Raw genomic sequence first — 13,877 nt, 5'->3', positions numbered from 1 at the left:
ATTCATGATGACGTCTTTATTATATCATATATCTTTATTTTATAATTGGGATGTGTCGGTGGCATATGACATAATTTTAAGTGATATATGAAAAAAAAAATCAAAAATAAAAATTATAAAAAAACTATAAGTGACATTTGACACAAACTTTATAACATTAGTGAGATCAATGACTAAATTACATCACTCTTCATAAATCACATTTTGAAACAAGAAAACTGAGATTATAAAGTATGATGCAAGAAAAAAACCAACTCAAATTTTGAAACAAAAAGATTGATCAAATGAATAATTAAATCAAGATTATAAAATATGATAATTACTATTTTTTAAAAATCATTTCAATGTAAAACATATTTTAGCAAAAAAATTACTATCTCGTTTTAGTAAAAAATAAAAATATAAACAACAAAACGAGGTGCATTCATAAAAATAGTTTTTAAAATTTGTCAAAATTTTAACATTTAGAAAAATCAATTTCTATAAGATATTAGAGAACTGGAATTTATTCTGAGAAAAAAATGAAACAAATATTAAAAACATGTACAATGGCAAGGAGCTTGCTGGAAGACGATGTCGTCGTGTACTAGTTGTGCTTTTTCTTCTTCCCTTCTCCTGGTGAATCCTCCGCCGAGAGCTTCCCGCAACGACATCCGTCGAAGCCTAAGGATGTCACTCAACAACGACAACACTAATTCAAACTTCACATCTTCATCGTTGCTCAATTCAGTTACAAAATTGCTGTGGGGACAGTCTCTTCCGCCGGGGATCCTCGTCGCCACGGTGCGCACGGCCTGGAACTCCGCGTGGGGGCTCATGATGTCCCAGCTTGCTCCCTCCGACTCCTCCGGCGGGTATTCGAGGCCCGCATCCAAATTCCGAATCTTGGGCTCTCTTTCTCCGGGCACCCTCCACCTGTACGTGGGCCTGGCGTGCCCGTGGGCCCACCGGACTCTGATAGTGCGGGCATTGAAGGGGCTGGAAGAGGCGGTGCCCGTGTCGGTTGCGTCGCCGGGGATGGACGGGTCGTGGGAGTTCAAAGGGGTGGGCGGGGCTCATTCGGGTTCGATTGGGCCAAGTTTGGATAAGGCGAACGGGTGCAGAACGTTGAAGGAAGTATACGGGCTTCGTAGAGGGGGGTATGATGGGAGATCGACGGTGCCAATGTTGTGGGATAAGGGTTCGAAGGAGGTTGTGTGCAACGAGAGCTACGATATTATTCAGTTGTTTAACTCCGGGTTGAATAGCATGGCGGGGAAGCCCGAGTTGGATCTGTCGCCCCCTGAATTGAAGGAAGAGATTGAGGAATGGTATCGAATCATATATCCGAATGTGAATAACGGGGTTTATAGGTGAGTGGGGAATTTGGAATTGAGAGTTGAAAATGATAATTGTTAGTGATGTCTTGAAATGAGAATTTTTGGATTTGCTTGCAGGTGTGGGTTTGCACAGAGCCAAGAGGCGTATGATAGATCGGTGAATGAGTTGTTTTGTACACTTGACAGATTGGAGGATCACTTGGCCAATTCCCGCTACTTGTGTGGAGATCAATTCACCCTTGTGGATATATGTCTGTTTACCACTCTCATTCGCTTTGATCTTGCGTATAATGTTTTGTTTAGATGCACCAAGAAGAAGCTCTCTGAGTATGCCAATCTTCATGCCTACATGCGTGACATTTATCAGGTGCATGCTCTTTCTATACATTTTGCATTTTTGGTTCTGTAATGTTAATTGTAATATCTTATCCTGCTGAATAATCGTTGACAGATTCCCAAGGTCGCAGCTACTTGCAATTTTACAGAAATTATGGATGGTTACTACAAAACCCTTTTTCCTTTGAACCCAGGGAGCATTAGACCGGTCATGCCTTCTACTTCTGACCACCAATTCCTTTGCAGGCCTCATGGAAGGGAATCGCTGTCATCAGCTACACCAGCCATCTTTTTGTATTAGTTAAACAACATACATGTTTCTTTCCATTACTGCAAGTGTATAGCACTTCTACAGTTATATGAATCCTTCAGAAAACCCTAGAAAAACCTCTGCTATTTTCTACATACCCGAATACAGTAACAACATCCCATTAGGGTTGGACATAATTCAATGAACTGTATTGTATCTACAATTAACCATAATATATTATACCTAAAGAAACTAAACTTGATTTACCTAAAAACTAATTAAACTATTCTATAGTTTAGTAAAAAAACATTGAACTTTACACCAGTTCGGTACAGTATAACTGTGAAATACAGATTTTTTCCTAACTAAGAATTTCACTCCAAATTGAAAACTTTCGAAGCTAGGGTTCAAGAGAATTGAGAGAATTGCAAAGAGAGTTTCATGGTTCCTTCGAGAAAATGTACTAGGAGGCTTGATTCAACAGATCAGAGACTGCCTACAAAGGATTGATGCTGCAAAAGGGGTTGATTGAGGGGCGCGAACAAAATGTGAAGTCACTCGAAGAGGAGCGGGGTTTTTCTTTTCCTTCCTTTAGTTTTTCTATAAAAAAAGTTGTATAATAGTTTTTCTGTGGGGTTAGTTTTGGTTACTCTAGGTTATTTTCAGTTTGAGGATGATCAGTAGATGATAGTTTTGGTTAAATCACAAGTTAGCTGAAGCTTCTTCTAGCTTTTCTCCCTACACTAACGCGTTTTTTTATTCTGTTTGCAATGCTTTTAGATTCGTAGTTGTTGAGTTAGACTCAGGTGGCAGCTTTGAGCTGTATACTGTGAACCGAGATCAACAGTGTAATAATTTAGGAGCCAAACCTAATAAATAATTGAACCTTTGTCGTTTAATTACATATTCTTAATTTTATTAAGTTTTTACTTCTCCATCCTTAAAAGACCAGAGGGGATGATTTGTTATTGTTTGTGGCCTGAGTGCTTGTTTTGATACTATAGTGAGTAGTGCATCCTACTTAATTTTGTTCATGGATTTGGTTGTATGGTATTTCACTGTTTCTTTTCACATGCTGGGAAATGAAAAATTGTATTTAAGCTGCAAAATTGAAAAATGGATTACTTATTGGTTTGTGACATGACGACTTTTTATGGTGGGATGATGACCAGAGTTAACTTGATCATTTTGATTTTAAGAATCATGGATCCTGGTTATTCTTGTCAAAGACTTCATTTGGTTGGTTTAAGTCTGAGTGGCTGTTGTGCCTTTTTCCGAAGCCGAAAAATTACAATATTGAATTTATGCTTTAATTGAGTTAATTTTCACGTTAGTAGTGCAATAGAGAGGTTAGTGTTTCAAATTTGTGAAATATATAACTACCATATTGAGGTAATATCAGAAAATAAATCACTTTTGATGTTTAATATCAGAAAATAAATCACTTTTGACTGTCAAGTCATGGGGATAAAAAACTTGTGCTTATTATCTACTTTTTAAATGGTATTTGTTATTTTTGTTTGTTGTGTTATGTTCTTTAAACGATATCCCCTGTTTTTGTTGAAAGGCGTTCTATACCCGATCTTTAAAATTGTGGATCGCAATGGATAACTTTTGTTGTGCTGCAGCTCACTGTGATGTAGTATGTAAGAGGGATGTTTGTAGAAATGACTGATATTTGGCCTTACACTATTATTAATATTGCTTATAAAGAGTTGTTGACTAGATTTATACTACCTCTTTCTGTTTGTATATTGCTTAAAAACAGGATAGCATCCCAGCTACCATTGTTCATGATTCTAATATTTTAGCTGATGCTTCTTCTTTTAATGATGTTGTTTCTGATGATTTGAATGTTATTTCTGCTTCTAATTTTGATAATGCTGATTTTGACTTTATGCCTGCAGTTCAATATGGTCTCAATGATGTACCTGCTTTTTACATTAATTTTATAGCAATTGATTTTCATAATAATACTTCTTGTTATTTTAAAAGTATGGTTGAACCTGTGGTCGATAATCACATTGATCTTAATGAAATAAGTGTAGTTCACACTGATTTCATAGCTGTTGATGGTCATATTGATCATATTGATATACCTGTTGCTGTTTTCTGATCCAAATGTTGATGTTGCTGATTGATCTGATTTTTACACAGTTTTAATTGATAACAACGTTGCAGTAGCTGGTGAATTTCACGCTTCTGTTTCAGATCTTGATATTGTTGATTTTATTTCTGCCACTGCTGATTATGATTTTAATGCTTCTGGGTCTGATTCTTAATGTTCATTCTGAACTCAATAATGTGGCAGCTGTTGTTGCTGATTTTTCAAGTGCTGATTTTGCAATTGTTGATGCTGATATTCATACACCTCTCATTCAACACATTCAGAGCTTAGTTGTCTACAGTTTGTTTTTGTTGGTTTTTATATATTTCATACTTAGTACTACTTTGTAGATGTTAGGATTCAAGTTTCATTTCAGTTTCGATGCTGTTCTTTTTTTCTGATTTTTCTGTTTTGCTTTATTTTATGCAATTCTAATAAATTTCATAACATGAAATTCCAACCAAAGTACGTTAATATTAACAAGAGATATCAAAGCCCCACACGCCCTGCAGCTATAAACTACATATTCACCTTCACTACAGCCTAATCTTCATTTTGGTTTTTCTAAATTTGAACCCTCATAATAAGTTTACCAAAATAAATCCCAAAATGAACGATAACTCTTTCGTGGGACAAGAAATCCAAAATAGTTTTCAACCATCTATACAAAAAGCCTACCATCCACTAACCAAACCACTTGTAATCAACTCGTCAAAGCGCGGTGAGACATCAAAATTGCTTCGACGGAGAAAGGACTTATCATCATCCGGATATTGACGCAGATCTACTGGATCCTAAANAAAAAAAAAAAAAGATTGAAATTCATTAACGACATTACAAGTAACAAAAAACAATGAAAGCTCGTAAAACACACACCTCAAATATTTGGATAAAGAATAAATGTAGCCACATAATGCCCCCCACGCACACTGGATATTTTTCTACCACCAACATGCATTCAATGAACTCATCATTATGTCCATATTTATCATGTTTTACTTATTCACCATAATAAATACATGACCCCCATACATGAGTTCTGCATAATGCTGGAATCAAACTATTGTTTATATTTGAAATCAGCAATATAGTCCAGTACAAAGTTGCTCAAACAAAAAGTTGTCGTCACAAACAGAAAAGTCCGATGAGAAATAGATTCATGCTCCTTAAAAAGATAGGTAGTCAAGTTCCTAACAAATTATTGTTTTAACTTTTAAACATTAATGAGCATTGAGCTCAATCACCGACAGTTCGGGTATGTCCGTTATATCAAAAGCTCAAATCTATTCTAAAATCCCAGTTTGTTCATATGTGATTCAATCAGTACCTGTACCACATCCGTGCTAAGAATAAGATTAGAATATTCAAGTGATAAAATAAGACAAAGCAGAAAATAAGGTATGTGTACAGTAAGGAAAGTCACAAGTTGCCTCGTCACTTTCATTACGATTAAAAGCTGCAAAAAGCATTACGTTATGAAAGCAGAAAACAACCTGAAAATTCTTCAATTAAAAATCACGCTTTCCACATTATAATTTTTAAAGTAATACCAAGGGGATGTTTGTTACATGTCTTTGTTTCATTCCTGAGAATAGTGAGGATGGGAATAAGTATTCTCACGATTGGTAGAAGTTAGGGAAGTATATTCTGGGATATCTTTATTACCAGCAAAAGCACACCATCATGAAAATGATCCGGTATCTCATATTGCCCCAGATATGAAAGTCATTGTCCACAATACTACTTATTCCCACGGCATTCTTCTAGTTTTCCTTTTATTTTTCAAATTTTAACAAAAATAATTTTAACTTTTATCTTAAATTATTGAATTCCAGCAAACCATGTTAATGGGAATATCATTATTGGGTATAATATTACAGAGGATATGATTCCTAAGAGTACAATATCATATCAGGAAATAAAACTAGCCCCAGATTTTCAAAACTATTAATATAGTTCCATATTAAATGACCCCAATCAGATACAGATTGCCAAAAAAAGACCAAAACAGAATAGCAACTATCCAATAGAACCCCAGACCAAAACAGAATATCAATTCTATATTTTACAATTATCATTGTAGGCTGGGCATATGGCGCTGAAAAATAAAATAGACTATAGAAAAGAAATATTGCAACAAATTAGTGAGCATAAGATGGGAATTGCCAATGAAATAATAAAAGATGAAAGACCACACTTTTAGAGTTGGAAATTGAAAAGAAATTTGCAGATGAGTGACTGAATAGCTGCAGAATGAACTTACTGTTTGACCTCTTTATATGCCTGCAGAATTTACTGCCACAACTGCACTGGAAAAGCTTGATAGGATGATCATGATCATCAAAGTCGATGCCATAATCCTGCAGTAACACAATAGCTTTTACAGCGAAAATTTGATTCCTGGATTAATATTAAATTGTTTTGCATTAAGTGAACCCCCGAAAATGAGAAGACAAGTCAGTACAAGTTGCAACCATTCTCAATGGACTGCCAACTACCCAATTAATTTAATAGCCATAAACAACTACCAAATAATTCCTGCAATGAATAAATCAAATTATCTTGACTTTGATAGTCATTGCTATCATGCTTCCTAGTTAAAAAGGACAATTAATATGCATTACAAAGAATTGAAGATGTTTATATTACACTAACAAGCTTGCTCACCCATGTTAGCTCCTCAAGTGCTGCTATTTTTCTAGTAGTAAAAAAAGCAAACTGCACATTTTAACACAAACTCATCAGTAAGAAAAATATTCAATAGTCCACCATGGCAAAAAAAAGCTACTAAAAGATTTAATAACTTCTCACATGGTAGTAATAATGACCAGGATCCTCAACTTCAACTGGGATTTCAACCAAGTTTGCATCAAAACATCTGGAAAAAAGAAGTATAATTACTATAAACTTTCTAAATTTTCAATTTCCAAATAATGTGCCAAATGTCTGCTTAGACACTCTTTAATGAAAGTTGAACAGCAAGTATCAAACTATCTCCATACACAATCAACCATCTGAATCATTCCAATGGAAAACGGTATAATTTATTCCCATACAATTGTTAAGTTCTCTACTCTGTACTTGGATTAAATTATTTGATCGCCCTAACCTAATTCTGTTTGAGCTTTTTCTATTGCACATTTTATTTACACAAATATTTCTTATTCATAACCGTTTTTTGAAAAAAGTTCTCCTTGGATAATTAGGAGAGCATGTCTAACAAACGAAGTGAACTACATGCATTAAAGTGGAACTCAAGTTACTTATCTTGTTCATGTAAATCATAAATGATTTAATTTGAAGACATGTACCTGAAAGTGAACTAAATGCATCAAAATGAAACGCAGGTTATTTGTCTTGTTTATATAAATCATAAATAATTACCCAATTTGATGAAATTTTACTGATAATGGTTTATTTGCTTCTTAGGTTGTAAGGTTGAAAGCCAACCACCCACAACAATGGTCTTATTATGATTAGGTTGCATCTTCATTTAATGAAGCATCAGATTTCAAAAATGAATGTAAACATAAATGAATATTTATCTTTAGTTTTTGCCAACATTACTAAACAGCCCACGATCATGTAATGTAAATAGAAATGTAGTATTAAGGAATTTTAGTGAGAAAAAACTGACATTTTCATAGACATGTTATAAAGGGGAAAGCTGATCTGCTTAAAACATGGTTACCAAAGTTAGAGCAGTAGGGTTTCAACATTTGAGGCCCGTAATTGGCTCAATATACTTTTGTCCACTTGGCTATTCCTGAAACTTGGAGACAAATTTATAATAGGTGCGAAATTCAATACCTGTGATTGATAAACCTAGCAATGTTGCCAAACGAAGCTGAATCCAAGCATAGAGCTTCTTTGTTCTTCATATATCCTGAATCCCAATTTGCATCCAGTAGCACTGGGTATGTATGTTTCCCTTTTCCAGTGCATTTCATGTTCCTCTCGTGCAACTCTTTAATAGATAAAATTTCTCCAACAAACTCACATACAAATGCACCTTTAGGCAGGTCCTCTAAGGTACGAAGACCCCATCCTTTACCTTCTGAAGTGAAAAACACCTATGTTCCAGAGATTTATTATATAAAATAATTTCACAACACCAATATAGATATAAATTAAGAAAATAAATTGTTCACCGACAAGGAAGAAAAAACCATTTGTTTACAGTGAAAAGATTACTTAAACACCCACCTGCAATTTGCAAGTTATTCCTCGCTGGATAATCCGATTTCCACACTGTTTCCCACAGCCACATTTGCTCCAGCATTCTTTAATAAACTTCCTCTTTATGTGTCCTTTACAAGGTTCTAAACCACCATCATTCTTAGATTTTTCAAGTGGGCAAATTTTGCAATAAAATAAATGGTTTTGTGGATTGCGACTAGTGGCAATGCATTCTTCCAAAAATTGTTCCCTCAGTAGGCCTTGAGAACTATAAGCAAATTCACCACCAGTTTTATTTGCACAAGCACATGGTGACAAGACACAATTGCCCATACAAGTTGAACAACAGTCCTCACTGCCAATACGTGATAGAGAAATGTTAACATAAGCATCTTGGAACACAAGGTTTCGGGGTATGTAGTTAAAGGATGCTGGGAAATCATTAGTATATTCATTCACCCAAGGAATTTCAACATTTTCTTCTCCTTTTGTGAGGTCAATAGCATCATAAAAAGACCTTATATCATCAGATGTCAGCTGATGCTGTGGAACAATCACTAAACTATGTGAATTTGGAGACATAGAATCTTCCAGCTCCTTCTTTACATTACATTGTAAAAAATCATATTTTGTTTGGTCCATCTTGGAAACCAAGATAGCATCATTCAGACCAATCAGGTCAGTACGAGGAAGGAAACTTTGGGGAGAAACCAATGCAGCAGAAGGATTAACATTGATGGATCCATTTGAAACATGAGAAAGGATGTCGAAATCTTTGTTTCTTTCCACACTCACTGTGTCAGGTTCTTGTAATTCCTTTGACACATCAACAACATTGGATGTCCCTGTAGAACCTTCTGGACCATTATTAGAATTGTTTCCGAGTTCCAACATGCAATTACATACATCCATCAACAGTTTCATAACAGAGAAATTTGGGTCAGCAATTTTATATGAACGCAGGCATTTCGCCTCCATCATTTCTATGAGTTCATCTCGACTAGGCATGTGAAAATTTGATCCCCAAAGTGCTGAGCTGCAGCTCAAAGAAAGTTTTACTTCTCCAAGAGTTGATGAGGCTATCTCTACATTACATGTGGCTTCTTCATTTGAGGTAGGAAGAACATCTTCATCTCTGACTCTATTTCTGAATGCTGATGATGTCACAGTATCATGGTTGACATGCTTTCCAGCTACACCATTACTGAATGATGAGTCCCTTACGCATGATGGTTCTGAGAGGAAGAAAAACAATTAAACAACCTCTTCACATAATGAATGTTAATTGGCAACATAGTAACTAAAAATTGACAACAAAATAATTAAAAAAAATGAGACAAATAACCCTGGTTATGTATGTGTACACAGAAAACAGATCTAGAAGCACATAAATCAGTAAATACTTCGATATTATTTATGCTAGTTAGAGCATGTATAAAGTGGGCAATGGCTACCTTCTATCAGTTGAATTGAAAACAAAGGTAATGGAAATGGCAATTTGTTAGACCTCTTACAAGTAAACATTATAAGTGGAGAAACCAGAAATAACATTCTGCAGTAAATAGGACAATTATTATAGCAGTTGTTGACAGTTTTGTAACCATTTTAGCACAGTTAACGTTTTACTAGGGGACAAGCATTAATGCCTTCAGGCAGTTCCGAGCGAGAGCACAAAATAGGTAAGGGTAGGAGGAAAAAGATCAGAGAGAAATCTGAGAAAGGGAGAGACCAAGCTCTCAGTAACTTGGAGGGTGCAGTGTTTATAGCTCTTGTGGTGTTGTACTATTTTCGTGTCCAATGCAATTTGGCGTTTCAGTGCCAGTTTCTTGCGAAAATAATTCAGCTCTTATTTCTATACCAGTTGCTTTGTGTCACAATTCTGCAAACACCAAATCATATTTGCAAATTGTCTTCTATATTCTTGTGAGGGATGGTAGCACTAAATATTTTTCCAGTACACTTACGTAAGAAAACAATTTCTCTCTAATGAACAATACTACCAAGCAAATACTGCACCTTGAGATTTGGTGAGTGCAGACACAGTGTAAACCACATCTAACATGATTGGCAAACAATGGTTAGATGTGTTTGAAAATGTTTTTGGGCTGAATGGAAGAGAAAAAGAATTTGCTTGTCAGACGAGTAAAGTCATGCTTTGCAAACTATAATCCGAACATGGCAGTTGCAAAAAATACGTCATGCCACAAAACACAGAAGAATAACAAATCAATGAGGGGAATAATCCATCCAATACCAGGAAGAATCACTGCAATGGGCATTCCATAGTCAGGCACTTCATCAACAGGCTCGTCCTTGGGTATGATAAGTGCCTGCGTACGAGGTATTGTGTTGTTTGGCATCAAAAACTTCCCCGATTTAACTGTTCGTTCTTTAGATGGTGTGGATGGGGACGATCTTCCAGATGTAAGTTCTCTTCCTCTTTGCAAAACTTGGGCTGATGCAGGTTGCTTTCCCTTATCAACAATGTCATCTGGTGGTCTAACTAACGGTGCTTCAATCCTTGGATTGCCATCAGATGACTCTGGCTTGTTTTGAGGTTTCATCCCAGAAGAACCCTGGTGTAGTGCATTATCTTCTAATTTAGGCCTTTTCGAAGGAGGGCTGGTGGCAATGTTAGTCATAGGACGCAAAGGCTGACAGTCCTGGCCTCTTAATCGCAGCCTTTTTAAAGGTTGGGGTCTTTCATTATTCATCTGAGTCTCTTCACATTCTGTCTCATCTTCCTGGTTGTTTGAAAAGGAAGGCAAAGAATGATGAGTGTCATGTACATCGTCAGACCGGATTTTCTTTTTCTCTTCGGGCACCTGTTTAATAAAATCCAACCTGGAAGTAAGCACGCAGAAGAAACAGAACATGCATGCACATGCGTTAGAGAGAAAACACATAAAGTGGGAAACACACCATATTATCGTCCTCCTCAAATATAGCATCTACTAGAACTCTATAGTTCTCTGCCTCTATAAGTTCCCAGTTTTTGTCAAACACTTTGAGGAGTTTCTTTAACGCTGATTTCACTTTCGACTCATCAATTCCAAGACTTCCCATTGCACGGTAGGCCGCTACCACTCTTTTATTGGGTGCCATTTGTAATCAGTTAGTAACTACTTTTCCACAGGCTCCCAAAATTTAGAACACCCCTAAATTTCAAAGATTTCTGAAAAGGGAAATACAACCACCACACAATTTATGAGAAATGAGCAATTTGATCAAAACATTCTTTTGGCAGTGACTTCGAAAGAAGAAGCTTGGGTAACACTTAAATATTAGTTATTCAGCTTTTCAATAATTAAAAACAAAGTAGGTACATTAGCAAAAAAACAGACAACAATTAATAAAAGAAATTAAACGATAAGAAAACTGGCTATCCTGACATAGAAATACAATATTCCACACCATCAATATTTTTTTCTCATAAGAAAGCCCACGGTATGTAGTAGAATATGAACATTTCTAGGTCCATGTGCTTACAATAAAATACCCAAGGAAACATTAAGTCAAGTGAAGTTTTCAACCTCCCCATCTCCGTAATCTTTCAATTCTAGACGTGAAATTTATAGAGAGAGAAACAATGAAGATGATTCGTGCTCCTCAGGCAAAATGAAGGGAGAAAAAAGGACAAAGTAACGCACTGAAAACCTGAGTCAAAAGTTTGAAAAACCACCATGTACATTACACATGCCGTTACACGAAAACCCTAACTAAACCTCCCAATGAGCATGCAAAAGAGTATTTGAGCACAGATGATCTTACAAGCTGAAACTTAAACGCTTAATCCAACAATCAAACATGAAAGCCACAGAAAACCGTTTGGAAACACAAACAAAAATTTGTTCAACGAAAAAACAAAGGGAGAAAAATGGCGAACAGGAAACTTGAAGAGTAAAACTAAACTGAGAGAGGAAAAGACAATCGAAACCTCTTCCAACGAGGAGAGTGAGAGAATGGGTCTGAAATGTGAAAAGTGAAGGAATGAGAGAAGGTGAAGAGACAGCAAAAGTGGGGAAAGTTAATTCGAGAATAGAGAAGAGAGATATTGAAGAATGGAAGTTGAAAGGTGATCATAGTATTTTGGTTTTTGTGAGGAAGGAGAACGAAATGAAAGAGGGCTCCTCAGTCACACTCATCATTCCTTCGTCTTTTATTATTTCTCAGTATTTTTGTTATACGAATATCTTAGGTTAAAAAAGTTTAAAATTTCTTTATTCTAATATTTGAGGATTTATTTTAAAAAAGAGCAAAATAACTTCATAACTATTTGGCAAAAACTAATTCAATCATATAACATCTTAATTAAAGTTAAAAAAAAATATTTCAACTCATATGATTATTATGTATATAGATTTAACATCATCATTACTTTTACTTAATTTAGAGATAAAAAAAAAACATAGAAGAAAAATAAACCACAACAATAAAGAAAATATTTTAATACAACATTAGAATTCATAATAAAATTACAGTAGAACAAATCTTAAAAGCTTAGTCCACCATGGATGGGGTGATATATATCATGAAAGAAACAAAAAGTAAAAAAAGGTGGAAAAGAGGTGAAAGAAGTGATGAATGGCAGTTGAACAAAATCATAGTTGTTGAGGCTCCATTTTCTGCTTCCTCTAGGTCTCTTTATATAGAATTTGGACCGAACTTTTTTGTGGCTGAAATCTTTTGCGATAATGTAATATCTCCCTGATGATTGCATATTTATGCTCTCTCAGTCTTTAGTATTGGATTCTTAATTGGTTTTTAGACTTTAATAGAATATATTAATTAAGATTTGTTATAATTGAGTTTATTTAGCATGAGATACAAAAACATGTTAAAAATGACTTTTTAGTTGCATAAATGTTTTTTGGATATTTCGAGGTGTGTTAATGTAGTTGTAGTTAAGTAAACTCATTGAGGTGTAAAAGTAAATTGAGAAAAGTGTCATGACATCTTAAAGATAAATTTTTAATACAAATTTAATTTACCCTTAACATTATTTTAATAATCATAATATAATTTAAAACTTAATCAAATTTGAACATTACAATTTTAAAAATATATTTTTATGTAGTTAATTGAATTTCATGTAATATAAAATAAAATCCATCTAAAAAAATATATTTATTCAATAACTCACTTATACCATGTCATAAACCCTCTTCTTTTTCTTTTTTACAAACTTTGACATGTTAACTAATGATTTTTTAAATAAGTTAATTATGTTTTAATCTCCAAATCACTATGTATTTTTTTTTTCTTTTTCTTGTTTTATTTAGTTTTTTTTATAAAGTAATATAATTTAAAGTTTTTATGACCAACGTTAGTTTTTTTTTGTTTTTTTATGTGACAAACGATTTGTCATTACTTAATGTCAGTAAGATAGCTTCATGGAAAGTGGTGTGTCACGTTCCCAGTCTGGTAAGGTTGGCAAAGATACATGTATTATATTCCCAGATCAATAAGACATTGAGATGACTGAGTATCCGGTAAGGTGCGTGGAGAACCTAAATAGTTCGATGAGAAGTTTGGATAGTCTGATAAGGTACATAGAGAATTTAGATAGCTTGGTGAAAAGTCGAGATAGCTTGGTAAAATGCATGGAGAACTCAGATAACTCGGATAACACCTTACTAAGAACTATCTAGACTTCTCACCAAGCTATCTGAATTCTCCACGCACC

The 13,877-nt window shown here is 34.8% G+C and overlaps 2 protein-coding genes across 4 annotated transcripts; one reads left to right on the top strand and one right to left on the bottom strand.

Moving 5' to 3' along the window:
- Positions 1-511: 511 nt before the first annotated feature.
- Positions 512-2,804, top strand: LOC106769947 (glutathionyl-hydroquinone reductase YqjG). The gene is made up of 3 exons (XM_014655759.2): positions 512-1,352; positions 1,437-1,686; positions 1,771-2,804. Exons 1-3 carry the CDS (start codon positions 574-576, stop codon positions 1,954-1,956), a joined length of 1,215 nt encoding a protein of 404 aa, XP_014511245.1. The 5' UTR covers positions 512-573; the 3' UTR covers positions 1,957-2,804.
- Positions 2,805-4,441: 1,637 nt separating this feature from the next.
- LOC106772746 (probable inactive histone-lysine N-methyltransferase SUVR2) lies at positions 4,442-12,342 on the bottom strand. 3 transcript variants are annotated; one of them, XM_022784651.1, is made up of 9 exons: positions 12,104-12,342; positions 11,114-11,366; positions 10,446-11,016; positions 8,219-9,426; positions 7,823-8,085; positions 6,824-6,890; positions 6,662-6,730; positions 6,276-6,372; positions 4,442-4,806 (listed from the first exon to the last, which is right to left on the bottom strand). In XM_022784651.1, exons 2-9 carry the CDS (start codon positions 11,294-11,296, stop codon positions 4,775-4,777), a joined length of 2,490 nt encoding a protein of 829 aa, XP_022640372.1. In that variant the 5' UTR covers positions 11,297-11,366; positions 12,104-12,342; the 3' UTR covers positions 4,442-4,774. The 3 variants fall into 3 exon arrangements, with proteins under 3 accessions (XP_022640372.1, XP_014514808.1, XP_014514809.1); XM_014659322.2 differs by having other exon boundaries at positions 12,129-12,341; XM_014659323.2 differs by having other exon boundaries at positions 6,680-6,730; positions 12,129-12,341.
- Between the last annotated feature and the right edge of the window lie 1,535 nt (positions 12,343-13,877).

The sequence above is a fragment of the Vigna radiata genome, chromosome 8 (genome assembly GCF_000741045.1).
Source record: "Vigna radiata var. radiata cultivar VC1973A chromosome 8, Vradiata_ver6, whole genome shotgun sequence".
NCBI classification, from domain to species: Eukaryota; Viridiplantae; Streptophyta; class Magnoliopsida; order Fabales; family Fabaceae; genus Vigna; species Vigna radiata.
This window is presented reverse-complemented; position numbering and strand designations above follow the sequence as displayed.